Source organism: Columba livia, chromosome 1, assembly GCF_036013475.1.
Source record: "Columba livia isolate bColLiv1 breed racing homer chromosome 1, bColLiv1.pat.W.v2, whole genome shotgun sequence".
In the NCBI taxonomy this organism is placed as follows: Eukaryota; Metazoa; Chordata; class Aves; order Columbiformes; family Columbidae; genus Columba; species Columba livia.
In genome coordinates this window covers 172,242,869-172,270,424 of record NC_088602.1, presented here as the reverse complement: position 1 = coordinate 172,270,424, position 27,556 = coordinate 172,242,869, and the positions used below count along the sequence as shown (strand labels likewise).

Below are 27,556 nucleotides of genomic sequence, written 5' to 3'. Positions count from 1 at the left end.
AAATACAAGGAAAGCACCTTGAAGTATCTAGATCTAATTGTAGGTGAGTTTTATTGCCTGTGACTTGTTGGTTGGTTGTTTTTAATCAAATCTCATAGAACCAGGTTCTTGATTCTGCTTTGACTCTTTTGCTTTGGAAGTTACTTTTGGAAAGCCTTTTCTGACAGGAAACATGTCTGGAATATAACATCACTCCTCATCCCAGTCTCTTGTATGGTCAATTTGGGGAGTATAATTCTCCATCTGACCTGCAGCTAGCAAAATGGTTCCCTGGAGCTCGTCACAGAGGGCGTGATTCAGAGAGAATTTGAAGGTACTTGTAATTATACCAAACATCAGTTCTAGGATAAATAGTCCCAAGATTTTGCAGAAGCCAAACATGGTCTGACACCCCCTGGATCCCTCTCAAGCACAGTCTTTTACTAAGAGTAGATCTTTTTAGAGGATAAAGATCAGAGAGTGCTACATCTGCATGAAAGCAGATGTATGTAGACGTGCCTGTATTCCAGAGGAAAATCCGAGGTGTGCATTCTTGTTCTGATCTATCTCCATTTGTCCTCCAATGAACCTTCAATGTTAGTGCAAATAGGCTAAACGCACATGGTATGTTGATATATTGATGTGGTATATTGATATATTGATATGGTATATTGATACAGGGGTCTGTCATGGCCTCAAATTCTGTGAAGCCACAAAGTGCAAGCTCCACCTGTACACAAAAGGAGATCTCTTGCATCGATATGCACATGCACAGTGGGAAACAGGATTGTTATTCTGATAACCACACACTTGCAGTACAACACATATCAGCCAGTGCTGAAGCTTACCAAGAAAAGAAAAATTGAGAGGCAGTTTGCTAGATAAGGTATGAGGAGATTTTTTGTAAAAGTAGCATAGAAGGAAGTGGCTACACTTTTCCTACTTTAGTTGTTTGTCTGGAGGGCTTGAGAAGGAGCTGCTCAACAATTGTGCCAAAAGACGGTTTGAAGCAACCTCCCATCAGGCGGCATTCCTCAAGTGTCTGCTCTTTAGGAGCAGCCGGGGTAAATTCATTCTGTGGGAAGCAGTTAATGGAGCTGTATTACCGACCCCTTATTGCTCTGTCTGATAGAGTGACAGCAGGTTCACTTTGGCAGCTCCAGAGCCCTGATCAGTTGAGATTAGGGGCACATTGTCTGTCTGACTTAATCAGGCATGTTTAGATATATTTATCTTGATTAGAGGGGTGTAGCACAGGGAGGGGGAAGAAATAAAGAATGAGATTACTTTTCTCTAGCTTCAAATGGAAGCTTAGCAAATCCCACTGAGTCACTAGGTGCTCATCAAAGGGAGAATTTAAATCCTGGAAAGGAATGTTTTGTTGAACACTCCAGCACTGGATTCAAATCACTAAAGAAGAGTCTCTTTTTCTCTTTCACGCTTCCTTTCTCCTTCTACCGCTTGCGTGCAGCAAAGAAAATCAGCAGCTCATGCAGCCCTTGTTGATTTTGGCTTGATAGGCATGCAGCCCCCGCTTAGCTTATCTGTAGTTCAAATTCTAATAATGTGATGACAAAATTAGCTATCATCATAATGGCCTAGATGTCTGACTCCTGTATTTTTGTCGTGTGTATCTTTCAGGGATGCACAGGGTACCCTTGCAAGAGCCTCTAGGACTTATTTTGCTACTTGTTAGTTTTCAGAAAGGATGGTAATAAACAAATTGTAAAGACTAGGAAGAAGCTTCTTTTTCTATCAATAGCAGTGCTTCTCTCTCTGTCTTCACAGGGCTGGTGTGTTTTTTAAATTTTGACACTGTAAACAAGAATTAGCCCGACGTATTACAAAGCCAGATGTGCCAAATTTGCCGCTGGTGTAGTGTCTTGTAGACCATAGATGATGGTGGGTGGAGATTAACTGATTAACTCCTAAGGGTCTCTGAAAGTGGTGGCATTGGCTCCCAGTGCTGGGGGTGGTCAGACACTAGCCCCACTGGGGGAAGACTCCAGAGCAGAGATCAGGCTGCAGGATCCATGGTTTCTCACGCTGAGTAACTGGCCCTCTTTAGCTCTTAGGTGAGATAAATGTAGCACAGGCTTGGAAAAAGTGCTCTTATGAGGAGCACATTAGGTTCATCTTTTTCCATGGTCTCTAACCTTCTTTGGGCTTGCAGATTCATTTAGATTTCCCAGTGGAGGCACAAACTACTGTACGGGGAACAGAGGCTTCCTTGACAGTGAGATGCGTCTTCTTTGGTCTCATCTGCCGATCCTTGAAAGGCAGTCCACGGGCCCAAGAGGAAAACCTCTGACACAGGACACCATACAACACTGCAGACATGCTTTTGCCATATGTCCTCAGAGAAGCTGACAACACAGAAGCTGTAAGGCAGCTGCATCTGTCTGGACTTGGGCAGCAGTTAAAGGAAGTCTGTGGAAATCCAGGAGTATTGTTTGATACTAAAGGAAAAGTCAAAACTTCCCTTTCTCCATTTTAATCTGCTTCTTCCTGCCCTGCTAATCCAGTCAGTTCTGTGACAGTTCGGTTCTTGTGACCCTGTAGTAGCTGTCAGCATGATAATCTGGGATGTCACGAGCATGGCTCAGTGTAATCACCCTGCAAATGCAGAAAATAGAGAACCTAACTAGTTAAATACAGAAAGCTGCTAGTGAGACACTAATAATTCAGTAATCAGAAGTTATGGAGTGGGGAATGCAGAAGAAAAAGTTGGCAGATTTGGAGGGATTTGAAGAAAATATTTAATATCATCAAGTTTGGCAGTACTTCTTTAGAATAAGAAACTAGACAATCATTGCAATATATTCCCAAAGAAAAATCTCTCAGAAATGCAGAAATGCTCATCGGCTGGAATGGTAGGGGGTATCTTTGGAGATGAATTAGCAGAATGATGGGAAGGGTTGCATAAATCAAATAGCAAATTAACACTGTTGTTCAGGATTAAAGCCACACCTCCATGCAATAAATGGTGCTATATTGATGGTACCAGGCAGCTGAAGTTGTATACCCACCTAATGCATGCACAACTGTAGAATTAGAACAGTGCTCTTACAGTTAAAGCTTATTCCTGTAAGAGAAATGGCTTCACACCTTTAATTGAAATGGTTGTACCACATGTGCAAGCACAGTAAGCTGTAGTCATACCAGCTAAACTGAATGTGGTTTATGAGGGTGATGGTGACAAGACCAGCACTAGAACAGCAAGAGCTGTGCAGCTGATGCTGTTGACTGAGCTGTTTGAAAATCCTAGGACGTGACCGAACAGGAGCGCTGCAGGTACACGACAAGGTGCGGAGCTTTCGGGACAATCTTTGCTGACAGGAAGCATAGCAAATTGGGACAGAGCTCTGCCCAGATCAGTGTGTGGAGCTCGGCAGAGAAGCTTTTACAGCACTGCCACTCCTGCACACTCCGGCCTGAAAAAAATAACTGCCCACTAATGACCTGTCACTGCGGGCAGCCTGAGCAGCTGTTTGCAGAAAGCAAAGCAGCAAGAGAGGATGAATTACTGTGTGTGGAGCATATCTGAATGTAGGGACAGGAATAGATGGGAGATGGGGAAAGACCAGACAGCTTCCATTCATAACATTCAGCTTTATGTGGATTTACAGCCCTGATGCTCCTGAATCCACAGATGCTGAGTTATTACTTACAACAAAATATAGCAATTGAAATCTCCCTCATTTCCGCACTTGGACTTCTGTTTCCCTTACTGGCAACGTTACTTTCCTGAGGCAAACTAATTAAGAACATGGGGAACTAGTTTACGTTGAGGGCAAACAAAATCTAGCCACTTAATCTTTTATATATTATAAACCCAAACAATTCAGAGTAGGCAAAATATTCGATTTATGTGCTTTATTGGAAATAACCTTTTTTTCTTTTCCTTTTGTTTTATTTCTGGCTGCTCCCATGATTCCTGGGTAGAAACTGTTTTCTCTTGAAAACTCCAAGCCAGCAAGAAATTACTAACATTTTTGAGAGACAATGTGTGCTTAGGCAGCTTTCAGACAGGTTTTCAGACACATGTAAGTGTAGATGTGTCTTGCAGTCATTCACCTAAGTGTAAAAGCAGGTGTAAGTTTATCTGCATCAAGCTTTTTAAACCCAGGTCTTCCCAGATTGTATCATAGCCATGGTTGAGCTATCTCATCTAGATTGTGCCAGTATTAGATGATGACATAAGTCCGCAGCAGGTCGTTGTGGAATAACCTGTCTGCCTGGGTTGAGTTTTATCCAGTTATCTAATAGAGATGGGCTAAAATATGGAAACATGGAGTCTAACACCCTTCACATGGTGAAGAGGTTAACATGCTACCATAACTGTGACAGGGAAGGAGTATACAGAAATGGAGAAGGAAAAAAAATGGAGTTATTTTCTATCAGGGGCTTGCCACTATTGACTGTTTTGTTTATGGTACAGAGATCTAGGTCTTTTCTGGCTTGGCATTAAATAGATGTAATATTATCATGGAATAGTTCTGGATACCTAGCCGGAATCCAGACAGTTGTCAGGCAGTGAAGATGAGTGACAGCTCACAGCAGCATTCTTGCTGGGGGGCCCATTAGATCACACCATGGTAGGAGAGAAAATAGGTCATTCTAGTGTGTAACATAATGTAATCTGTCAGGCCATTTACAGACCAGGAGAATGAACATTGTTTAAAATGAAGACTGTGAGGATTGGTGTCCCACCTGCCTGTACAGTAGTTTATATTCCTGATGTGCACAGTGATAGCCACAAGTAAACTTTTCACTACATGACAAGAGCTAGCTGCTGTACTCTTCTTATGGCCCCCTGCTTTCTGCACCTGTACTTTTTTCAGCAAAATATATTGGGAATTATCCTCTTCAGAGTGAATTCTCATTGTTGCTGCTCCTCACTGGTTTGAGTGCTTCATAATTGACAGTCTACATCTATGTTAACTAACAGGTATTCCAGGCAGATTATTGCCTCCCCAAAGGGTGGTGTGGGGGGGAACTACCACTGCCTGCTGCTGGGCTGATTGTCTTAGCCTAGCACATTGTGGTGTTTTTTGTGAAGTACCATGGCTCATAAAAAAAAACAACGAATCAGGTCAGGTCACCCAGCAACAGCAGTTTGGGGAAGGAGGGTAAGAATGGGACAAGTACATGGCAAAACTGCTTTCGCTATGGCCTCCCAGATCCCAGCACTCTGGAGAATGTGCTCCTAGAGCTCCTAATTATTTTCTACATTGCTTTTGCATTTATCCCTCTGTCAACTTTTTTTTCTAGGGTGAAGGATCCTAGTCTGTTTAACTTGGTCCTTCCTTGTTCAGAAACTTTCCATTCCTTTGGTCATCCTTGATTACTTTCTCTTTGCTATTTCTAATGCTACTGTCTTCATTTTCAAGATGGAGGGATGAGAATTAGCTGCCGTATTCAAATTACAAATATTCAAACAGGTGGCCAAGGGATTTATACAGTGACATGACGTTGCTTTCTGTTTTCTTCTCTGTCGCCTTCCTGACATTTCCTAACCTGCCTTTTTCACTTCCACCGAGCTGACACTTTCATAGAACTATCCGCAGCAACTCAAAGATATCTTTCATTAGTGGTAATTGCTAATTTTAAGTTCATTGCTGTGTTCATATAGTTATGGTTGTTTATTCCCATGTCCATTACTTTGCAGTCACCAACACTGAGATTCATCTCAGTATTTTGAAAACCATCTGCAAGTCTTTGTGATTAGATTTAATTTGTATTACCTTGTGGGTTTTTTTCTCATCATTAAGCTTTGGTACTTTGTCTTTTCCAGATCATTTATGGATATATTGAATAGCTCTTCCAAGTTGTTTCTGAACTTTTAATCGGTTGTTAATCCTCTATAGGACCTTCCCTCTTATTTTTTGAGAGCTTGGGAGGTTTTTTAAAAGTCTTCATTGAGAAACTTCATCAAAAAGGATTTAGAAGTGCAAGTTTTGTATCAAGCCATCACCCATATCCACATGTTCATCAGCTCCTTCAAAGAACTCAATCAGATTTTTGCAGTATTACTTCCTTCTACAAAAGCAATGTGAGGGGCAATTGCTATGTCCTTTCTCTCTTATGCCCAGCAATTATTTTCTTCATTATTGTTTCTACCAGTTTCAGCCATACTCAAGTTAGACCCCATGTCCCTTGCAACCTCTCAAAACACTTCTCAAACATTGGCGTTGTCTTTGCTGCTTTTTCTCCTAGTACCGAGGCTGTGTTAGGTCTTGCATTGGATACCACAGTTTAATTGCTCAGCCTTTACTATTTCATGTTCAGTTTAGATTTCAGTCAAGATTTCTAAAATATTGCATCATTTATTCTTGTTCATTTACTGATTTTTTTTCCTAAAACCTTTTATTCCAGTTCTTCAGCTTGAGACAGTTCCCCTGGCTCTTCTCTCCAAAGAAAACCCCAGTGTGGGGACCTCCTTACATCCCCACAGAAGATGCATGGATGCAGAGAATTAATTTAGCTTTTGTGCTTCATCCTTATCTTCTTTGAGCACTCTTTTTACATCTCAATCATCTGTCAGCCTTACAGACACTCTGGCAGGCTTCCTGCTTCTGTTGTCTTTGAAAATAATTTTATTACATGTTTTTATGTCTTCAGCTACTTGTTCCTCAAGATATGCTTTTCAACAGACTTATGGTTTCTTATTCAACTTACCAGATCCGTGCTCTTTTCTGTTTTCCTTATTTGTACGTGTTGAGGGACAGTACTCTCCTTTTTTCAGCTGTTAAACCAGCCTGCACGGGTCCTTTGAACTGACACCACCATTTTAAATACGCAGTGTACCAAATATTTCCAAATTAGAGACTGACAATTACCCATGCTCCACTCCGTCCTGTGGCAGACACTATTCTCTGCCTCTGTCGCCCATGCCCGCTCCTGACTATCCTCGTCCACACACGTGGACCCGTTACTGATGTGGCACACTGTCGCTGCAGGGAGGAGCCTGATATAGGCTGAGCTCTCCTCTTCCTTCCCTTAGATGATAATGCGCCTCCTGCTTTCTAGCAAAGTGCCAGAGGAGAGGACGGCTGCACAAGGTATGGCGCGAACGTGGCTCTGAGACTTGATGGGGTGGAGCTGTGTGCCGAAGGGACTAAGGAGGAAAGGAGGGTTTTGGAAGGAGAGGTAAAGTACTGTGTAGTAAGGGAAGAGCATAGGATCCCACTGTTCATCAGCTTCCACAACAGGGCAGTGCTTTTGCAGGTTAAAGCCCTGTGTGTCAGTCAAATCTGACAAGCTGGAAACTGAGGGAGGAGGTGGGCAAACAGAGAGAGGTGCTTCCCCCCACCTGAATCCTCCACACCAACCCTTCCAGCACAGCAGAGACTCATTAGTTTATACTCTCACGATATTGTGTGGTATTGTGCTACTCTCTTTAGGGCTGCTGTTGCAGAGGTTTCCCATGGTGCTGCACAGGTCTATGTTGTCATGACTGGAAGTAGCACAGAAAACCCAGGTTCCCCAGGGAGATTAAGCACCTCTGGGGCCTTTCATACCAACTGCTGGTGGTTATAGAGTCCTGAAAGTTTGTTCTGTGAATCCGGTTTCTCGGAGGCTTATTTTGTCTGCGCACAGAGATTGAGCCCAAGTGCTACACGTTGCTCTGGATGGCAGGATAGCCAAGACTCAAATGTGACTGGGCTGAGTGTTTTAGTGACTTGGTCTCCCTTACAAATTTTACCCTCTTATCACTGGCAGTCAGTGAAGCTACACGTTAACTCCATAGCAAGAGGTTTGTGTTTTTGGAATGAAATATTCTCGTGCCACTTGTATGCAACTTAGCTGCCTTTTATCTATCACAGCTCTAATAGATAACAGGTCCCTTCTCCATTGTTTCTGCTGAAATGTCATCTGAATTTTCTGTACAGATGTTCAGAGTTCACTTCTGTCCCTGGTTGCTCACCAGTCCAATAGGTTGTTCTTGCAGAGCCAAAGAAAGACACAGTAGCTTGTGCTGTGTATCTCAGAGCAAAGCCTCGCTGGATAGAGCTGCAAAATTAAAATTTTTGTTCATATGGCCCCTTTAAGTGGGCATGTTGTTGCAACTATACCCTCTTTCTGTGATGTATGTGAGACCGAGAAGGGCTAAGCCTGAGCGGTCCCCGAGTGCTGAACTCTTCATAGGTGGTGACCATTCCTGACATTGTTATTACTGAATAACTGACCCAACTTGGTGTAGGGTGATGGTGTTAAACTCTTTGGGATGCTGTTGTCAGACTGTGTTCTTTGCTGACATGATTTAGGCCTTGGCTCTTTTCGTCAGCAGAGAGATGCTGATGTTCTTGGTCAGGGAATGGCATTCTGCCAGACTAAAATACCTGCCTAGTGCTCTCAAAGCCATATTGCTTTTAGCTTCTCCTTTTATGAACCTTCTGCTACACCAGTCCCACAGAACTGCAGTAGCCTTATGTCCCTTGGATCTGCCTTGTTACAATGAGGAACCAGAGAGAAAATTTTACCTCCATGCAGAGAGCCAGCACAAAATGGAGGGTACTGGTCAACTCACACTCGGAACCGAAAGATCCTCCTTTCAACATTGTATAGGCTTCATGCTAAGCTCTGTACAAAGGTGGTTTTCACACAGAACATTATGCACAGTCTAAATTTGTCCTTGGTTACTCGAAAGCTTAAAGGAGTTGCCCCAGGCAGTTAAAAGCATAATCTGTCTCTCTGCAAACTGCAGTGCTGTCCTTTGGGATAAAAGGTGCTTGAGAAATGTAAGTTATGACAATAATGAAAAAATTCCTGTCTTTCTGTGTCATGGGGTGGTGCTCGAAGTCACGCACATGCAGAGAGGGAAAGAATGGGCCCCTGGCAGGGGAGTTTTCCTGAGGCCCCAGCTCTGACCCATACGGAGTGAGGATTCTTGAGTTACAGATGGAGAGAGGAACAGGATCAGAAAAACAGAACTGGTTTGAAGTTCAGGTGATGAAAAGTGGTAGGCTGGAGTTCAAAGACAGGATTATTGGCTAGTGTTGCTTTAGTAGTTGGTGGGGGGAAGAGCTTAAGGCCACAGCATTACTGCATTGCTGATTTATCAACACAGCCAACACTGTGTATGGTATTTGAGTCACTTCTAAATCCAGCCGCGGGCAATGAAAAGCACATTTAATCCATGTGTTAGATTGTTTGAAGAGGTATCTGTCTCCTGGTCTCTCCCCGAGGTTGGGATTGCCAAAATTGAAAAGGAGATGAGAGAGGAGATTTTAACTGTTTCATATACCCTTCCCCTTTTGAGGCAGTCATATCTCCCATAACATCTTTAAAGTTTGGGTTACTGAAAAATGAAAGACTCTCTCCCCTGTTGCCCCCTGCAGAGAGTACCCCCACTGTCTCTTCTGTGACTAAAGGGCAAAAATCAAAGACAGGATTTGTATTTAAACAGTTTATTGTTTTTAAGTGTGTTTTTCTTCCTCAAGCTGGGATTAATGCTCTGCACTTAGGAATTCCAGGATTCATCTGCACTGTTGGCTCTGATCCCTCTGCGGCAGCCCACCGCTGCAAGATAAAACATCCCGTATTAAAGTAACACTCCTTTAGTCTTTTCCTTCAGTTTTCTTCAATGAAAGAGTATGATTATTTAACTAGTTCCCTCAATGGTTAATTCCCCTCCAATTTAATACCCATATGCTCTGTTACCACACAAGGGGCTCACACTGGCTGTGGGAGGTGATAGACTGAAGCTCAAAAAATGTCAGTGCAAGAACAGAGGACAGGTCTTAGATCAGGTCTGAGTTCCATCTGCAGAGTTACACCAATGCCTAGAATAAGAGTGGGGCAATCAGTGAGCAAACCTGAGCTATATTTGCAAACCCACAAAGGGTACCTAAAGGAAGAATGAAAGAGCATCAGTAAGTCGACAGAGAGAAAAGGGCGTGAAAATATCTGAAATAGCTGGAAAGCTGAAGACCAAGAAGAAAGTGCATTCATAAAACAGGGTGTTATAGTTCAGTATTGATGTATGTTGACAAAACCCTAAGGCAGAGGGCTGGAATAGCAGGTGTGTAGCAGATCACAACTGAGCTATGTACTCAAACCTACCTGGGAGACCCCAACATTGAAACAACCCCAGCTGCTGTAGGGCGAGTTCATGCTGAACGAGCAAAGCTACCTGTGGAGTGCTAAAAAATTTGCCTTGGTTCTGCAGAGCTCACGTCAGTCGCATGAATACAAAATCACCTGTAAGCAGCAAAAAAGAGGGTGCTAACAATATCCAATAGGAAGCACGTGAAGATCTTTTTATAGTTAGAAATGAGATGTGATAAACTTCAGAACTAATCTCCAGTGATGTTATGGCCCTTCTTGTGGACCGCTTTATTCAGGCATCTTCAGTCTAGTGACACAACTTACCCAATAAAAAACTGCTTTACATGCCACACACAGAAGCTAACTAGGATTTAATTAAATATTAGGCTAAGCATTACCATACTCCTCACCTATGTGAAGGCAGCTGAAGGGTCTTGGCTGGTGAGGCAGGCATCAACTGGGAGGAAAGAGTTGGCCTCCATGGTTGGCATCTGCCGGGATCAATGGCACTGAGAACTCAACTCAGTGATCCCAATGATTTGTGAGTGGCCTTCAGCCAGACTGACCTTCCCAACTAAACCTCCTGTGGTTTTCTTTTTTCTCTGAGATTTTATATCTCTCCATGTTGGTGTTTTTCCTCTTGAATCCCTGAGTTACTGCTGGTGCTCTCTCAACAGCCCTACCTCTGTCTATAATTTTTGCCCTGCAGACATTCTCCCAGCTCATTCTCAGCAGTTTAAGCCAAGTTGCACTGTCTCAGAGCTGAGCCCTGGATCCTTGGTACACAGGCAGCTAAATCCCTGGGTTGTTTGTCAAAGGAGGAAGCTTACAGCAGGCACTGCAGAGAAGGAGGGTTACAGTAGCTTGTTGATTTTAAAGTGGTATCATTTTGGAGCTCTCTCAGTATCAGCACCTTATATTTTGGGGATCTTGTCTCAGTCCTAACAGGAGACAAGAAATAGCCTGCCTAACTAGGGTTGTTCATACAGTTTCTCTTTAGGGCTTTCTGGTTAATATTTTGGATCAGGCAAGTTGACACTTCTCAAGCTGTAAAGTCTGGGTTGTTTTACAAGAGGTGAAGTAAGGTAATGAAGCCTTTGGCTTCAGGGTCAATGTTTCCAGATGAACCTACCTTAGTAACCATAAAAATTGCCTCTACATTGGAGCTGGCTGGTGGAACTACCAGCAATACACTTGCTAATGTGGCACTGCCTAGCTATTATACTTCTTGTCTTGTCACTGGCAGCCTCACTGTTGGGCTGCAGGTTCCATAAGCCAGCCATGGGAAATGAGTAACTCTTGAGTATAGAAGTGGTCCTGCTGGGTTACATCTGACTTAACGTGAGCAGGAAGTGGTGAAGAAGCGACGCTCATGTTGCTGCTTCCCCTGCCACATCTGCTCTGCTGATGAAAAGCAGGCCTTGCTTTGCTATAGTTTCACTCTCTGCCTGCTCTGAAATAGGGAATACAGACTTGCTGCAGATTTTCCTGGCTGAAAGTTGCAGGCACCCATGCTAAGCCATCACAGAGAAAAGTCTCTTTCAACCTTCAGTGTTGTGGCCCCTGTCCAAGAACAAATTATATTTATTGCAGGCTGTTCATTTTGTCCGCAATGTGTCTCACTGTGTATCTCAAGAGTAAGTCACTCCAGAGCGTAAATGCATTCTTCTGTTGCATGACTGGCTTTATTGGGCGCTGTGACAGAGTGGTGGTTGGTCTATACAGAATGTTTTTCCCTGCTACCGGTTTATTTGGGTAATGTGTGTGAGCTTCTCCATGAGATCGCTGCAGATGTGTTGGAATGAGCATACACAATGGGTTGTTTGAACCATTGACCATGAGCTATTATAACCTCTTGGCCATTTCATCTCATGTACCTGCTGTCTTTTGATGTCTAGTAAGTAATGTCTAGCAATGGTTGGTGCATGCTTGTCCACGTACAAATCACAGCATTGCCTATAAGCTTTCTAGGGGCTAGACTCAGCAGTCTCAGCAGCTCATATATGTTGACAAGTTTATATTTCCTTCCAGCTTTGCTCTGCCACCAAGACACAGTATGGAAGCCATTGCCAAGTTTGATTTCAATGCTTCTGGAGAGGATGAGTTGAGCTTCCAGGCTGGGGATATGCTGAAGGTAAGTACAGCCCCAGGCTTGACTAAACAGCATTTCTGAGAGTGTTGCCAGATCTTTCTATGCTTCTATTTGCCTTGACAAAACAGATAAACACAGATGTCTATAAAATGGGATATAAAAGCAGCATACTTGTCTCCCATAGGGCTTGCTATAGGTCAAACAACAATTACTGGGTCGCTTGAGTCTGTGTCCACTCCACTTGATTTTCAGTCCCTAAACTATGAATTTAGTTGCCCTACAGTCCTCCAGTAGTCAGCAGGGAAGGGTGAGTATCTTTGCTGGGGCAGATCCCAGTTCCTTGGTAGACAGATTTTGAGGGTCCTGTTTGTTTTCATTTACTATATAGGTAGTCTCGTGTGACTACATTTAGGATGACTATGTCTAAAGGCAGGCAGGATGAGTGTGGTCCAGAGAGATTGGTGTCTTCCTTACTTCCAACTTTTAAACTGTCTAAAAATAGTTATCATGCCTTATAGAACTTATATCTAACTTTTCACTGTAAGTAATTACCCTTAGTTGCCGCAAGGGATTCAGGCAATTGCAAATAGAAGAGGAAAAGTCCATGAAACAGTCTGTTACAGCCATAATGAAAGAGTTTAAGCAGTCCTGGGCTAATAATGTTATATACACCCTTGCAGGAATTTAGCAGAGGGGGAGTGGCAGAAGTAGAGTTGATCATATACAATACAGATGATGTGAGAGTCTCTTTAAAGTTGATTTGCATGTGTTATGGTGGAACAGTTCTCATTCTCCCACAAACGAAGTCACACACTTCTCCACCCTAATTATTTATCCACTTCTCAGCCCCCATTGTAGCTGTTCTATTTCAGTTGAAAATGCCTGAGTATAACTCCTCTCTAAGGCCTTAACTCTTCCATTGTCCAAAGGGATGTTGTGTAACAATAGGATCTAAACCCTTGTTCAGCCAGGGAGTCTTCACTACCTCCCTGTACAGTCTCAGCTGTTCCAGTTAAGAACCAGATATTGGGTCTCAGCCTAGTCTCTTCCATCACCACCATTTTTTATGTTATTGCCCTTTTAATTCTCGAAGCTTAGAAAAGTTGATGGCATCCAGAACTCATTAAGATCAAAGACCAAGTTTTTCCAGACAGCTGTAAGAAATGTTCAGGAGAAATCACTGCCTCTCTTCAGTGCAGACAAACAATTTCATTCCTAATTCCTCCTTAGGTCAAGAGTAGTCCCCATGTACCTACTATCTCATGATCTTCACCTGGTATTTTCTTCCTCAGGAGACTGTGGTTTCATCAAGTCCCTGGCTGGGGTGATGGTGTTAGCCAGATCACTTTTCCTTCTGTTCCTCAGTTTTCCTTCCTGTAAAATCATTATAAGATAGAGCTTCCTTTTGAAGTATATTGGAAGCTACTGATGAGAAGTGTGAAATAACAATACACGTCGATATAATTACTAGTTGTCACAGAAGCATCACTGCCAGAAAAGTCAGATTGCCTCTTGGTTTAACGTCCTGGAGGTAAATAAAACAACACCTTAGCCGCTCAGGCAATAGTAACAGTAAATTAGCCTGAGTAACATCTCTCCTTCTGGCATATGCACACATACATTCATACCCCATCATGAGCCCCCTCCTGCTGCCTGTACAACCTGCTGGCTGTCTTTTCTGATTTTTAAAGGAGATAAGATGAACAGTATTGATGTAGAGATTAGAAAACAGGAAACCTGAGGCCCTCAACCAACAGTGACAGGAGGAAATCCACCCTCTCACCCACCCCACATCCTTTTTTGAGAGGATGACGCACTGAGAGAAACCTACCAGCCTTGCACTGAGAACCAGCAGGTGGGTCTTTCTGGAAACCTTGCTGCCAACAGAGCAGGGCCTGAATGCAAGCACGGAGTACCTATCACACCCTTTGGTTGGCCACAGCAGCAAAAGAGAGATTAATCTGGCACTGAGGGATGGGGGAAGCAGTGACTATACAGGCAGGGAACTCCACAGCTTTCTATTCCCCAACCTTTCTTCATCCAAATGCATAAAACAGGCCTACATGGCAGGCAAGGCAATGGAGAATCCGCTCCAGAGACAGTAACATCCTGTTGCCAACACCAAGCAGATAGAATGTGCGTTAGGCTCCCCAAAACACGAGATTGGCTTACAAAACAAGTATTATTATTGTTAACAATAGATTTTAAATTAAGCCTTGTCCACATGCTTTCTTCTTTTAAAACTGTCATGGCTCATGCTTTCAGGCTCCTCTCCAAAACCAGGGAGGAGAGCAACATGTTCTACTTTATAAAGTGGAATTCTGTCCCGGGAACTGGAATGTCAAACAAAACACCGAAGACCACAACATTTGCAGTAAATTCACAATGTGGTTGTATCCCTGTCCTCTTTCCTCTAGCTTAGGGCTATACCAGGGACCATCGGTTACGGAGCAGTGAATTTGAGCAGTCCTTGGTCAGCAGCACAGTCCCTAAAGACCATTTCAGTCAATATTAATGTTAGCACGCTTGAAGCTTCTCCAGTGTGTGCTGTGGGCTGGAGTCCTGTTATCCTATCATCTCTTAAGTGTAATAGTGGCTTTAAAATACTTTTTGCCTCTTCCTTTTATGTACCTTGGCAAATCTCAGGGTAGTGGAACACTTAACCCACTATATAATCTCTTGCAAAATGACATGTGAGAGCAAATGGTAACATCTGTGCAGTTACAGTGTACACACACAGAGATATAGCTGTATATTCCTCAGTACCCATACCTGTCAGAGGAGTTTTCACAGATTTTTTTCTTCCCTTGTGAAACTGAGGTGCTCCAGTACCAGCTATTAAAAACAGCACAGAAAACTCCTTAAATCCTTATTAAGACCGTCAGAGCTAAATTTCTTCATTTCACAGACATCAGAGACATGCAGATTGCATCCCCAGCCACCTGGACAGGCATTCAGATGAAGGGATAAAGTTAACAATCAGTCCTCCCAATTCTACTTGGCCTTCTTTATGGCTTTGCTCTGAAGTGGTCATCGGCCACTAACCTTGCTGCACGATGGGTGGGAAGTAGAGCATGCGTGTAGCTCTCTTCTTACAAGAAATTTGAGGGTTTTGCCAGAATCTTGGTTACTTTTGCCTTTCTCAGGAGACACATTCATTCTGTTTATCTTTCCACTGCAGGTTTTGAGCTCCCAGGAAGATTGGTACAAGGCTGAGCTCCGGAGTCAAGAGGGCTACGTTCCTAAGAACTTCATTGATTTTCACGTTCCCCCGTAAGTGTCACGGAAATTGCGTGCACCACCGTTGCACGTTTTCACAGAGTGCTGTTAAGACAGCACAACAGAGGAAGCACTGGTTATAACATACTATGATTTAAGGCCAGCGAGGATTGCCGTAACGCTATATGCAGTTCTGCCAGAGCACCTTATTTCTAGCCTGAAGCATCCTCTGTTCTCTCAGAGCTGAATTGTTCTCAGTTCTCTCTATCACTCCCAAGTGTCTTTGTTATTGCTGCTCAGAGGGATGTCACTGGGATGTGGCAGGAACTGCATTTAGCTCTCCTAGGACAGAAGGAGAATAGGCATGATGTGAAGTCTTGGCAACAGAGACTGAGCACAAGAGGAAGAGCAAGACATCTCTCTGAAACTTAATTACAAAAAATGTAATGTCCCCCACCACCACCCTGCTTGACTCTTGACGGCAAAAACTCCGTTTTCCCCACCCTGCCATCCGCATTCCCTCCCATCCCTATTCCCTCCCCCCAGAGAAGTGGGTGTGAGTTTCCCTCGATACACTAGAGGTCAGTGCGATGCTACGAGAAACGTGACAGCTGCTGTTACTCGTGGGTTGACAGAGACGATAGACCAGACACGCCACTCTGCCCCCACACACATGCAGACGCACACACCCCCGCCACATACACGCACCCTTCTCCACGTTTCGTGACTGCACAGCCAAACACAGATCTGTGAGAGGACACGTGTACGTCACTTCATTCCTCTCTTACCTTTTAGTAGGTGACATTGCGCTTCCAGAAAGGACTGGTAGGTGTTTCAATACATGTTAAATGTGCTCTCCAGCCCTGTGCTATAAATATGACAATGCGTGACATTTTTACACCCTTTTCCTTTCAGATGGCAGAAATGCTCCCTGAAGCCCCTCTGATTGTCCCCTTTTGAAAACGTGCTGCAGCACTTCAGGAGCACACAGGCAGAGCAGGCACCAAGTCCAGTACTGCAGGCTGTAACACACTGGTGCCCTGAGCAGGCAAACTGAGAGTGTACACGGATTTTGAGGGTGCAAATAAGTGCCACTGTCCTCTTTGGCAGTGGCACTTTCCTGCCTTTTTGGACATAAGCCAGCCTGCTTGTTCGAGCTAAAGGACACTATTAGTTTGCTGTGCAAATATGGGCTTGTGCTTTCAGGCCTCAGGGGGATGCAGTCTCCCAGTCAGTTGTTCTTGTTTGCTCTTTCACAGGGTGGTGGCATCTCACAGGTACACTAGCGACTTCTTTTTTCACACATGTTTTTCTCATTATGCTTTCTCTGTGCAAGAGCTGTGAAGAAATATTTCCACTTTGATGCTTTTCGACGAGTAGCAGGTCTGGACTTTGAAGAGTTCAGGCCAGATGCTAGAACCAGACATAAGGAAGAAAGCTGTCCCCTATTTTTGATGGGCTAGTTTTTTTCCCGTCTCTGTCTTGTCAAGTAATCATTGAGACTGGTTATCAATGCTGATTAAAGTCTGATTTCCCTTTGTTAATAATACATAGGTAAACTGTGATGATAGTAAGGAGAAGCATAATGAAACTCAAAAGTGGAAAGTACAGAGCTTGTGAAACTATCAGTCCTTAGTTTTAATGCAATGCAGGCAATTAAGCATTACATAAAAGCAGAACACTGCAGATTATAGATCTTATTAGCTGTAGAGTTGACATATATAAGTGTCATGATTTTTTTTTCTCTACTGAAAAATTCCTATTGACACTGTATTATTTTACTATTTATGGTAACTTTCTCATTATTTGTCCAGTGCTTTATACTATCATTTGTTATGCTTGACTAAATTTACATAAGTGTGCTTATGTATTCTGTGTTTCTGGGATTTTGTGGTATTATAACTCTTGCAGGAACCAATTTATTAGTACTAAAACTTTCATGGCTTGCTTCTGCTAAAAATTTATGTGTGTCCTTTGCTATATATCCATCAAAGCCCAGTAATTTTCAATCAGTTTAACAAAAGCAATTTTATATATATATGTCTGAGAATTATGTGTGTATACATATACATACACATTTGTAATTCAAAATTTCTTTGATTTACACCTTACTGTACTGTGCTTGTAATTACAGTTTCAGCTGAGTGTTGCTTCTTAACAGGCCAAAGCTTACATTGTTCTCTTTGCATCTACGTGTTTTTACTACTCAAAGAAAATGGTCTGCACCCATCAAAACCCTGTATCTTAGCGTGTACATGGCCACTGGGAGTAGTCATGTGGGCTCTTGTGATCCTTTCGTTTTCTCTTTTCTCCACCCTGCTTATTCACGGTCTCCCTACCTTCAGCTTTTTTGTTCCTCACCTTAATTCATGTTCCTTATTCATGTCTCCATGATTTTTCCCATTTGGCAGCTGGTTTGATGAAAGAATATCCCGCCACGAAGCAGAGAACACCCTCATGAGCAAAGGAGTTGGCTCCTTCATCGTTCGAGCCAGTCAGAACTCTCATGGTGACTTCTCCATCTCTGTCAGGTATCTGCTGATGATGACATTTTCCTGCTTCTCTTCCTGTTTAGTGGTGTCCCTAGTCTTCTCTTGGCAGGATTCCTAATGTGATGAAGCTTCTTGGGAAGTTTTCATGCTGCCAGTCACTGGCAATGCTGCTGTATTGTGAATGAGAACAAATTAGGCATCTGATTCTCAAATGTTTCCACCACCTTTCAAGTGACACAGTGAATGTCCCATTCCCAAACTGCATCCCCTGGTGACCTGCTTCTCTGAAAGAGCTGCAGCAAACCAGAGTGATACATGGGACATCTCCCACAGCACAAAACATGTGTCTTGCATTTGTTTTAATTCCCTGACAGCTCTGATTACTGAATCCAAGAATTCCACTACCACCCATTAAGAGATGACTATGACATTATTAACTTACTTCCCACAGGTCACTAAACAGCCATTGGACAGGAATGGCTTTTAGTTCATTGCAGCCCCGCTGCATTTCAGCAACTTACTGTAGCCCAACTCTTCTCAGAGTGTTTGCTTTCAAGCAGAGGTCTTAAATGATGGTTGGTTTCCCAATTTTCAGTCGAACAATTGATAACCAGTTTCAAATTAGAGTCGTGGGTAGCAATGAAAAGACATGTGTGTGCTTTCTGATTCATGGAGCTCAAAAAGCATCTGGCAGGAATTCAGGAAAACATTCTGTTACATCTACACCAACAAACACCAATAAACTAAGTACAATCAGGCTCTTTCTCTGGCCCTGAGATCAAGTGATGTGGCAGAGTTCAGATCCTCTTCACCCCACAGAACAGCTGTATTCAAGCACCTCACTGCAAACAGTTCCTGGTCCACTCTGTCCCCCAAACCATGGCCCAGCACTACCTAGTGAAGGGCTTTTTGGTTTAGACCAAAACCATGCTAACACTTCAACAGCTTATGTGACTGTAGGACTCCAGGATAGCACTCAGTCCCTGCCCGGTCCTCTCTTAGCTCATTTCTGCAGATGCAGCCACTGAGATGAGTAGTTCGAGCTTCTAGAGTTGCACAGAGCAAGGAGGTGGGTACCAAAACCAGATCACATCTGGTGCAAAGAGGAATTGCCCAAATCAGACAGGCGGTAAGAAGAGGAGAGTTGTGGGGGGAAAGCAGGGGCAGAAGGTTGAAACTGTTAATTTGGCTTGGAACAGCAACTAATAATTCCTTCTTTTCTTTTTCTTTTGGGTAGGGTGGGTGACCAGTAGTAATGGTATTACACTGGATGTTATGCAATAATAAAACTCAGCGTGTAGTTTCATGTGACTATGTCTGCATGTAGTGATGCACATGGTTTGAAAAGGTATAATACATCGCATATAGTTAATGCAGACTGGGTGTTAACAGGAACCTGAAGAGGCTAGTAGGGAGACTACAACTGCACCTTTGTCTCCTGTACAAAGTACGGAATAAAGCTATTAGCCGTTTGTGGCTCTGAAAGCTTCTCTGGCCTTTTACTTCAAAGGAAAGGCTTTAAAACCCTGTGCTTTGTTCTGATAGTGCTTTATGACTGGGCAGCCCTGCAGCACTCCGTGTTTGTAAGTTGATGAGCAAGTTTGAAATACAGAGCCACATCTAGGTCCACTACACACCAGGACTGCCACTGTTTTACTTTCCAGAAATCTAGATTTGGCCAAGCAAGAAACTTTGGTACCCTTCTGGAAAAGACTTTTTCAAAAACAGATAAAAGTGCAAACTGGTTGATGATTTCTTACTTTTTCAATTGGATCCAGGCATGAAGATGATGTGCAACACTTTAAAGTGATGAGGGATTCAAAGGGTAACTATTACTTGTGGACAGAGAAATTCCACTCGCTAAACAAGCTGGTGGATTACTACAAGACAACTTCCATCTCCAGGCAGAAGCAGATCTTCCTGAGGGACAACAGCCAAGAAGATAAGGTAAACATTAACTATCCTTAGGAGTTTCCCAGTAAGAAACCTTTCTGAGCAAGGAATTCAGCCCATAATAATGTCTCAGTGTAGTGGGGGTAAAGTCTGTCCTTGGAAACCAAATCACACCACCACACTGCTGGGACCTGCAACATAGGTTTTTAGTGGATTCAGTGGTATGTACAGTTAAATAAATGAGCAGAATTTTCTGATTCTGTTTTGGATAGCATTAGGCAGTGCTGCAAATCTGCATAGAGGTGCTTTGCTAAAGATGTGCTAAGGCCCCAGAGCTGAAATTATGCCTTACATACCCCAGGGGAGCAGGATTTACCTTATTGAAGTGCCTAGATTTCATAAGGGCAGGTACACAGCTGACTGATAGGTCTGAGAAGAATTTGAGTCTGGTTTCCTAGTATCCAGAGTGCAGCTGTTATTGCAGTTGAAAGTTTGTCTGCTCGTTCATCTTCTGTTACTGAGTGAACACAGTAAGGAGTGTGGAGGAACTGAGGGCAGAACCTGGAGCAGTGGCTGGCAGAAACTGAAAAGTACTGCTAAGAACATAGCTGATATGGGAACAAGCTGTGCGTTCAGGGAAGATGTAGTGGATGTTTGAGAAGGCAGGGAAATCCCAGTCCAATGAGTGCCTGGTTTTGTGCCAGGGGAACAAGCAAATGACGTAGTAAAGACTGCTATGCATTGCATACACAGTACTGGGAGTGAACATGCCTGGTCACCCCAGTAACCAAAGTCCTGCTTTATTGGGAAGCGGATTCTGGTATTAAATTACCAGGATGTGCAGGTAGAGGCAAGGCAGAAAGTACATGACTTGCTCACTGCAGCAGTAAAGTTTTATAGGCTGCATGTGGGTCGTTCTTGCTGACTCCAAAGGAGAGATTATGTATTTTTCAGTCTGAAGAAGGGGCTTTTGTTGTTGTCTCCTTCTAGACCACTTACACAGAGCTTTAAAAATACATTAGTAAGGTATAAAGTAGGGACTATGGGACCCATGAGAGAGAGATCACAGTGAAGAACTGTCAGGGGAAGGAGAAAGGAAGACTGTATGCATGTATATCAGTAAAAAAAAACAAACCTGTTTGGGCTGACTGTGAGCAGGAAAGGAAAGAGAACAGCTTTTGCTCCAAGATGCAGACAGGCAAATGAAAGAACAGGAGTCAAGTTTGCTTTGGCAAACACTCTGTACATTTGTTATGGTGATGGGCTCAGCAGGGTATGTTTAGCGCTCATCACAGTGGGGTTTCTGTTCACAATTCAGATTTCTAGATGCTACAGCCATAGGATAAAATGGTAGTAATATACAGATACCAGTGCAGAGACAAATGAAATCTAAGGGCAGTATTTCCAAAAACAGCTTGGCTCCTGTGCCGGTCCTTACATCAGTGGCCACCTTTTCAGCTCGACACCTCCCATCACTCTTCAGGTGGGGAATGGCTATGACAAAGATCTAAAATATGGGATTCCTGATTTGTCCTTCTGTTCAGAGGGCCAGAATCTTTCCTTTGGAAGAGCCTTCAAGGTAGAAGGTAGTGGTAGTGATCACTGTGCAATGATTGCCAAGGTTCAGTCAAGGATGTGGTGGGAAACAAAACCTGACCTCACTTTTGTGATCTTTCTTCCACCAGGAGAGGCGCGGTGGCAGCCTGGAACGGATGGGCCAGGAAGGATTCCGCCTGGGTGGAGCAGCTGGAGAAGATCACCCTTATCTATCCAAGAGATATGTAGAGCATCCTATCCCCATACTGCAGCAGCAGCAGGTACTACCAGGAATGAGAGACTGGGACGTCAATCCCAGGCACATGAAACATTGGCCTTAATTTCTCAGTAGCAAGTGAACAGTCACTCTGTCAAAAATCTGCCACCCTGAACCTGCTTTAGGAAGCAGAATCGGTTAGATCTTCATATGGGAGTAGCTGTGATGATGGCGTTGGCCGGCAGAGCTCTTCCAATATGTAATAAATATTTGGGCTTTTATTTAGTTCTGTGATCCGTAACTGATTGACAAACTGGCAAAAAATAGATGTCAGTGTACAGTGGTCCTTTCACTAGGAACGTGGGAGTACTCCTATGGAGTTTTGGGGACTCCTTCCCAAAAACTGGAAAACAAGGAATGGTGTCATGTTCTTGCTTTGTTTAGGAAGGGACACAAAGTATCATCCAGTGAGGGTGCAGAAAAACACTCCAGATCTTTCACAAACACACATATGTGGTTTCGGGAACTATTCTCTAGTTGGCAGGACAAATGAACCCTTGCTGTATGTTTCTTTTTTCTGAGTTACGCTACTGACATTCAGCACCACAAAACACATCACAGGGATGAGAAATTACTATGGTAGCCCTGTGAGAGTTTGGTTTCCTTATAACATTCCTTGTCCTCTTCCCTGTTCTGGTCCCTCTCTGCACTCTTTCACCATGCTGCATCCCTGGTGTGTGTGAGGTTTCTTTACTCTTTTGCTTGCATAGGAATGGAGAGGACAACAGCAGTATCTGGTGCTGTCTTCAAAGTTCTTCCTGATTAATTTTGGAGGAAAAAGTTTTCCTGAGGTTGACTCATATCTGTAGGCAGAGACATTGTAGCATTATCCAAGGAGAGGACTTGTCCTACTGAAGGAAAGAAATACAAAACCACGTCCCTTAAGGCATGAGAGCTCCCACATAGCAAGGCCAGTGGCTATCGTGAAATGTCTGGTCTCTCATCAGACAAGCAGTGTTGCCTGTCAGGGGACTTCTGATGGGATAATATAGCTTCTGACAAAGCTGAGGGCCTGGGATCTTTGGAGTATAGTCTGTGCATGAGTCACATTTGATATGTAGCAGAAACACTCACAGGAGTGAAGTATCCATGTAGTAAGTCTTGCAGCTGCAAAGTCAGAGTGAGTTCAGTTGCTTTCTGGCAGAGACAGGTGACATGCAAGTTGTGCTCCAGTCTCAGGCAGCCTCAGCAGACTTTTAGGCTGACAAGGGAACAAATGAGGCCAAGGGAGTTTTTGGAAGAGTGGGTGCAAGAAAGGAAGCAGCAAGAAGGAGAGGACAAAAGCTGTTTACAAGCAACAGCAAGCGCAAGCTGTTGTTCTTCATCCCCTCTATTGACACAGCTGATCAGACCCCGTGTCACTGAAGCACTGCTCCAACCTGAGCTAACACGATAACAGATTCTGTTACACCGTTATCATAAAAAAAAAGGCTTAGTGCATGCACTAAGGGCCTGGAGGGATGAAGACACTTAGCGACTCTCAGCTGTGCAGACAAAAGAGAACTTGCTCCCTAGATGTTGCCTGCCTCCTCTCTCCATCTGCCTGGGCTGATCTGCATTGATATGACTTCAGATGTGTGGTGTTACAGCTTCTTTTCTTTGAACCTGATTTTGTCTCTTTCTTCTTTGGTTAATTGGGCTACTGGATTCTCAGGCTTGCTCGCTGTACTTTATAGCATTGAGCAGCCGAGAAAAGTTAAGTAGTGAGTCCTCAGATATGCAGTCAGTTGCATCAGCATCGCTGCCATTCCACCAGCGTATGGAACAGAGAAAGAGGAAGGAGTGAGCAGGACAGGGCGTAATCGCTCCAAACTGGTAAAAGTCCCCTTGGCAAGCATGGTTTTTCACTCTCCAAAAGTCCCAGAGGCCAAAAAAAGCCCCTCTCTTACCACTTTTTCCAGGAGCTGTGGAACACAGCTGAGGACACTCAACTTCCAGCTTCTAAGAAGAAAAATCCAAACCACAGCAGTCTAAGTTGACTTCTTCCATGACAATGCTTGCAGGACTGTAGCACAAGGCCTGTATCGGAAACAGACATCCAAGATATTTACTGAGAGTTGGACCCTGACTCCCTGGCCACCATTGATTCTTAAAGCCCCTCGTTTATACATTGCAACATATACATGAGTTTTCTCTTGCTGTTTTCTTTCTAGGACAGGTATGGTGGGAGTCTGGACAGGAGAGGTGGGCTACATGGACTAAGGGATCATGGCCAAGGAAGTGCAGTAGCCATGCAACGGAGACACACAGACCCAGTGTACCAGCAGACACCGGTAGGTGTGATGTACCTGGAGGGCCCCATCTGCCCAAATCAGTGGGTCCCTTAGCAGTGGCCAAGCAGTCTGGGCAATGTCACCTTGCACAGAGGTTGCATGAGTAATAATGCATTAAGCCTGCCAGGATATATCTTAGAAGATGTTTCTGAGTCTCAAGGCTCTATCTCAGCCATTTGAATCTGCTTCTGGGGCACTCTGAGGGTAGGACTATGGAGTTATATGAGCATAGTTCTAGGCCCAGTCTTAGTTAACATGCAGACTTAGTAGAAGAAGGAACATAGCATGAGCTCAACAAAATGGGCATCTGTAAATGAGCCTAAGCTCACCCGTGGGTTTCAATCAAGCATGGGTCCTGTCCAGCAGAAGACATTTCTAAAAATGTATTGATCTTTCCTAGAAGGGCTTCATGTTCACTGGTGCAAGGGACTATCAAGTATTTTTGTCACCACAGCCAGGCCCTCCTAAGCACAGAAGCTAGATGTACAATACTCTTTCTAAGTCCTATAGAGAGTTGCTTCATGATACTGTGCCATGCTGCAGCGCTCCTTCTGTCTTTCAGTACACTCATTGTCACACTGTCTCTTCCAGTACTTTTTGCTTCAGTCCTGAGAAGACCTGTCATCACTCAGTTCTACTTGTCTGCACCTGGCACATCCTCTCAGACCTGCTATGCCATCAAAGTGGAACTCACCTCTCTGTCACTCTTATCTGTCAGTGCCTCTTATCACAGTGGATGTGGGCGTGATCCAGTTATGTCTCTGCAGACATCTCGGACTGTTCCCCTACCTGGATCCATACCTGGCAGTTTACCTTAAGTAACCACCTGCTCTCCAAATTCCCACTTTGTGAATGCTTGCACAGGGCATGGTGTCTTTCTCTGCTTCAGCCCATGATTCCAGTGCCAACTCCAAAATATTTCTCCATCAGTTTTTAGGAGTGTGATCTGAGCCATGTTCCTCTTCCCTGAGGAAATGTACAGTTTAGCCAAGAGCAATCAGAGAACGTAGATCCAAGCAGAGAAGGGAAAGACAGCAGACATTTCTCAAGTGTGAGAGAAAGAGGACAGATTGGATTAGGAAATTTGGAATAAACCAGGAAACAGGGACATGTCCTCTTTTGGCAAAAGCCCCAAAACTTTATTATAATCTAGCTCAAAATACAGTGGGTTGTATCCCTCAGAGGCTGTGGCAATGAATAAAAACATGCCCTTGCCTGCCACACCAAATCAGTGATCTAGAACCATAAATCCAGTTATAGGAAGGTCTATTTGTCCAGCCAAATAACTAGGAGCCACATCTAAGCTGAGCCCTAAATGGAAGATTTAGCAAAAATTAGTCGGTCTTCAAACAGATCTCTTCATCTGTGCCCGCAAAATATGCCTCCCAATTGTGTGGGTGTTAAAATTTTCCCAGAAAATAAGTCCATACTATGTCCTTTAAAATCTGATTTCCTGTCCAAATGGGAGATTGACTGCAATGTCTCTTACGATCAGTTTCTCATATGAAAAAAAACTGACCATAGTGCTCATTGAAGTGCAAACCCAAAATAAAGTGGTACACCCAAATGGTTCCTAAATCCCTTTGATCTCAGGGGACTGAACTTGGGTAGCATCCACTATGCCACAGAAGTGCCTGAAACAGCAAGTATCATCCTTTACAACGTTCACTAGACTCTCCTGCATGTTGGCTCTCTTGGTGTACCCCTCACAGTCTGCTGGCCAAGGACACGTTCCTATATCCATGCAAGCAGCAGCTCACCTCCCTGGAGCCATTCACTTACAGTGTACAGCACAGCAGGACTCAGGCAGGAGCTGTTCTCCGTGCTCCTATAACTGGCTTCAAACATGGCTACCACAGCAGAGGAGACAGAGCCACGTAAACACTATTTCCTGAGGACCTACTCTCAACTGACTTTTCACCTTGTGGTGCGAATACCCATAAATATACTGAGGCTGCTGAGACCCCAAACACTACCCCTTGGGTGTCCCTGTAAATTGGTCCTTCCTTCCTGGCATCTTGGCCACTTCCTGGTTAAAATAGCAAGACGGTCTCAGTTTCAGCATGCTTGTTTTCTCTTAGTGAACAAATGTATTGAGGCATAAGAAGGGTGACAGGAGGATGATTGTTAAGAGTTCTGGCTCATTATTCCCTGTCTCTATCTCCTTTCCAGCGAACACTGTGGGTCCGTGCCTTGTACGACTTTGATGCTATGGAGCATGATGAGCTGGGCTTCCGCAGTGGAGACATCCTAGAGGTTCTGGACAGCTCCAACCCATCATGGTGGAAAGGACGTCTGCGTGGGGAACTGGGTCTCTTCCCTGCCAACTATGTCACACCAGTGCACCTGTGAGGGCACAGTATGCCCCAAGAGGCCCATGTTGGAGCTGCTCTTCTGACGTGACAGGGACAAAGAGGGGAGTGCATCTTCCCTTGCCCCCAGGACATATGGTGGTTTTGGTTTTGTCTTAATTTATTGGCAACTGATCTTTTGAAATGTTGGTATGAAAGGGAACCCTTTGAAGAGGAGAGGAATTTTTCCCTTATTTTTCACATCCATGATGGAGAGGGAGCAAAAATCCTGGACTGTTCATTGAGACCTTGCTGAATCCTCCCTGTCCTTTCACTTCTTTGGCTAAGTATTGATAACTTCCTGCAATTAGGTTTGTTATGCAGAAATGCACCTCAGACAAGTCAGGCTTCAGTATTCAGGTCACCCTGCCCCTTCCTTTGGGACCTGGTAGCACCCATAGTCTCTTTGGGCTCCATTTCTCCTTTCTTTCAGAGGCAGGAGGAACACCCAGGTGAACTAAATGATCTTTGGTAATCACATTAATCCTTCAGGTAGGGAAGGAAAGTGAGGAGGCCTTAGGTTGAGGTGCAAGGCAACCCTGACTTTTCTAAACAGTTTCTGGTTTATGCCTCTAGTATTTTCTGTGGGTATGGACTGTATGGATATACCGGATGAGAAGGGAAAGGATCCTGTAAGCTTTGTACAAACAAAGCAGTGGTGAAGGTGTGGGAGCCTGAGAAGCTACTTTCCTTGCTTATTGTGAGAGTCCTGATCCTCTTTCTGCACCCCATAACAACAACTTGTCCCATTTTCGAGCTGCTCTCTGAGATACCTACACTTCTGTTAGACATCCTGGTTAGAGAAGGTCAGGCCGTTCAGCTAAATTAATATCCACTGGATTGGATAACAATGAATTTCCCTCACTGGTTCCTTTTGTAAAACTGAATTGGGGAAGCGTTGGAGAGAAGAGGTTTTTCTGGTTTGGGTGCAGAAGTTCTTTCCCTGAGAACATGGGGTGTTCACGATCACCGTGTACACAACTCTGACTTGCTAGTGGAATGCCTCATCCAACAGATTAAGCTGTTACTTTACAGTGTGCAGAAAATAAAGTCATGGCCATCAAACAGTCTGTTCTCTGTTCCAGTTTCTTTTGGATGAAATAATATAAATGATTAGGTTTTCAAATCACAGCTGAGTGAATGCCCAGATGTGATACAAGTATACTGCAAGTGCACATTAAAAATGATTTGAACCCTGAGAAGTAGACACTGCTGCATAACCACTGCTCAGGCAAGTTTATATTAAACAAGCTGCCTGAATTTTTCACATGTGAGACCTTGGCAGTCAGCAAGGAAGTGATGATTTATCATTCTCAGGAAAGGAAGGAAGGAAGGAAGGAAGGAGAAAGAAGACAGAAAAGGCAAGTGAAAAGCTCTAAAAACAAATCAGA

The 27,556-nt window shown here is 43.8% G+C and overlaps 1 protein-coding gene across 8 annotated transcripts in view; it reads left to right on the top strand.

The window, feature by feature from the left end:
- Positions 1 to 27,230, top strand: part of GRAP2 (GRB2 related adaptor protein 2) — a 108,376-nt gene extending 81,146 nt beyond the window's left edge. For 4 of the 8 annotated variants that reach the window (XM_065046826.1, XM_021297921.2, XM_005510082.4 and 1 more), the window contains exons 2-8: positions 12,064 to 12,166; positions 15,306 to 15,397; positions 17,755 to 17,874; positions 19,614 to 19,782; positions 21,414 to 21,545; positions 23,695 to 23,814; positions 25,987 to 27,230. In XM_065046826.1, the coding sequence (XP_064902898.1) occupies positions 12,089 to 12,166; positions 15,306 to 15,397; positions 17,755 to 17,874; positions 19,614 to 19,782; positions 21,414 to 21,545; positions 23,695 to 23,814; positions 25,987 to 26,166 (891 nt within the window). In that variant the 5' untranslated portion in view covers positions 12,064 to 12,088 and the 3' untranslated portion in view covers positions 26,167 to 27,230. The other 4 variants (XM_021297922.2, XM_065046836.1, XM_021297924.2 and 1 more) reach the window with 4 other exon arrangements.
- Positions 27,231 to 27,556: the final 326 nt, after the last annotated feature.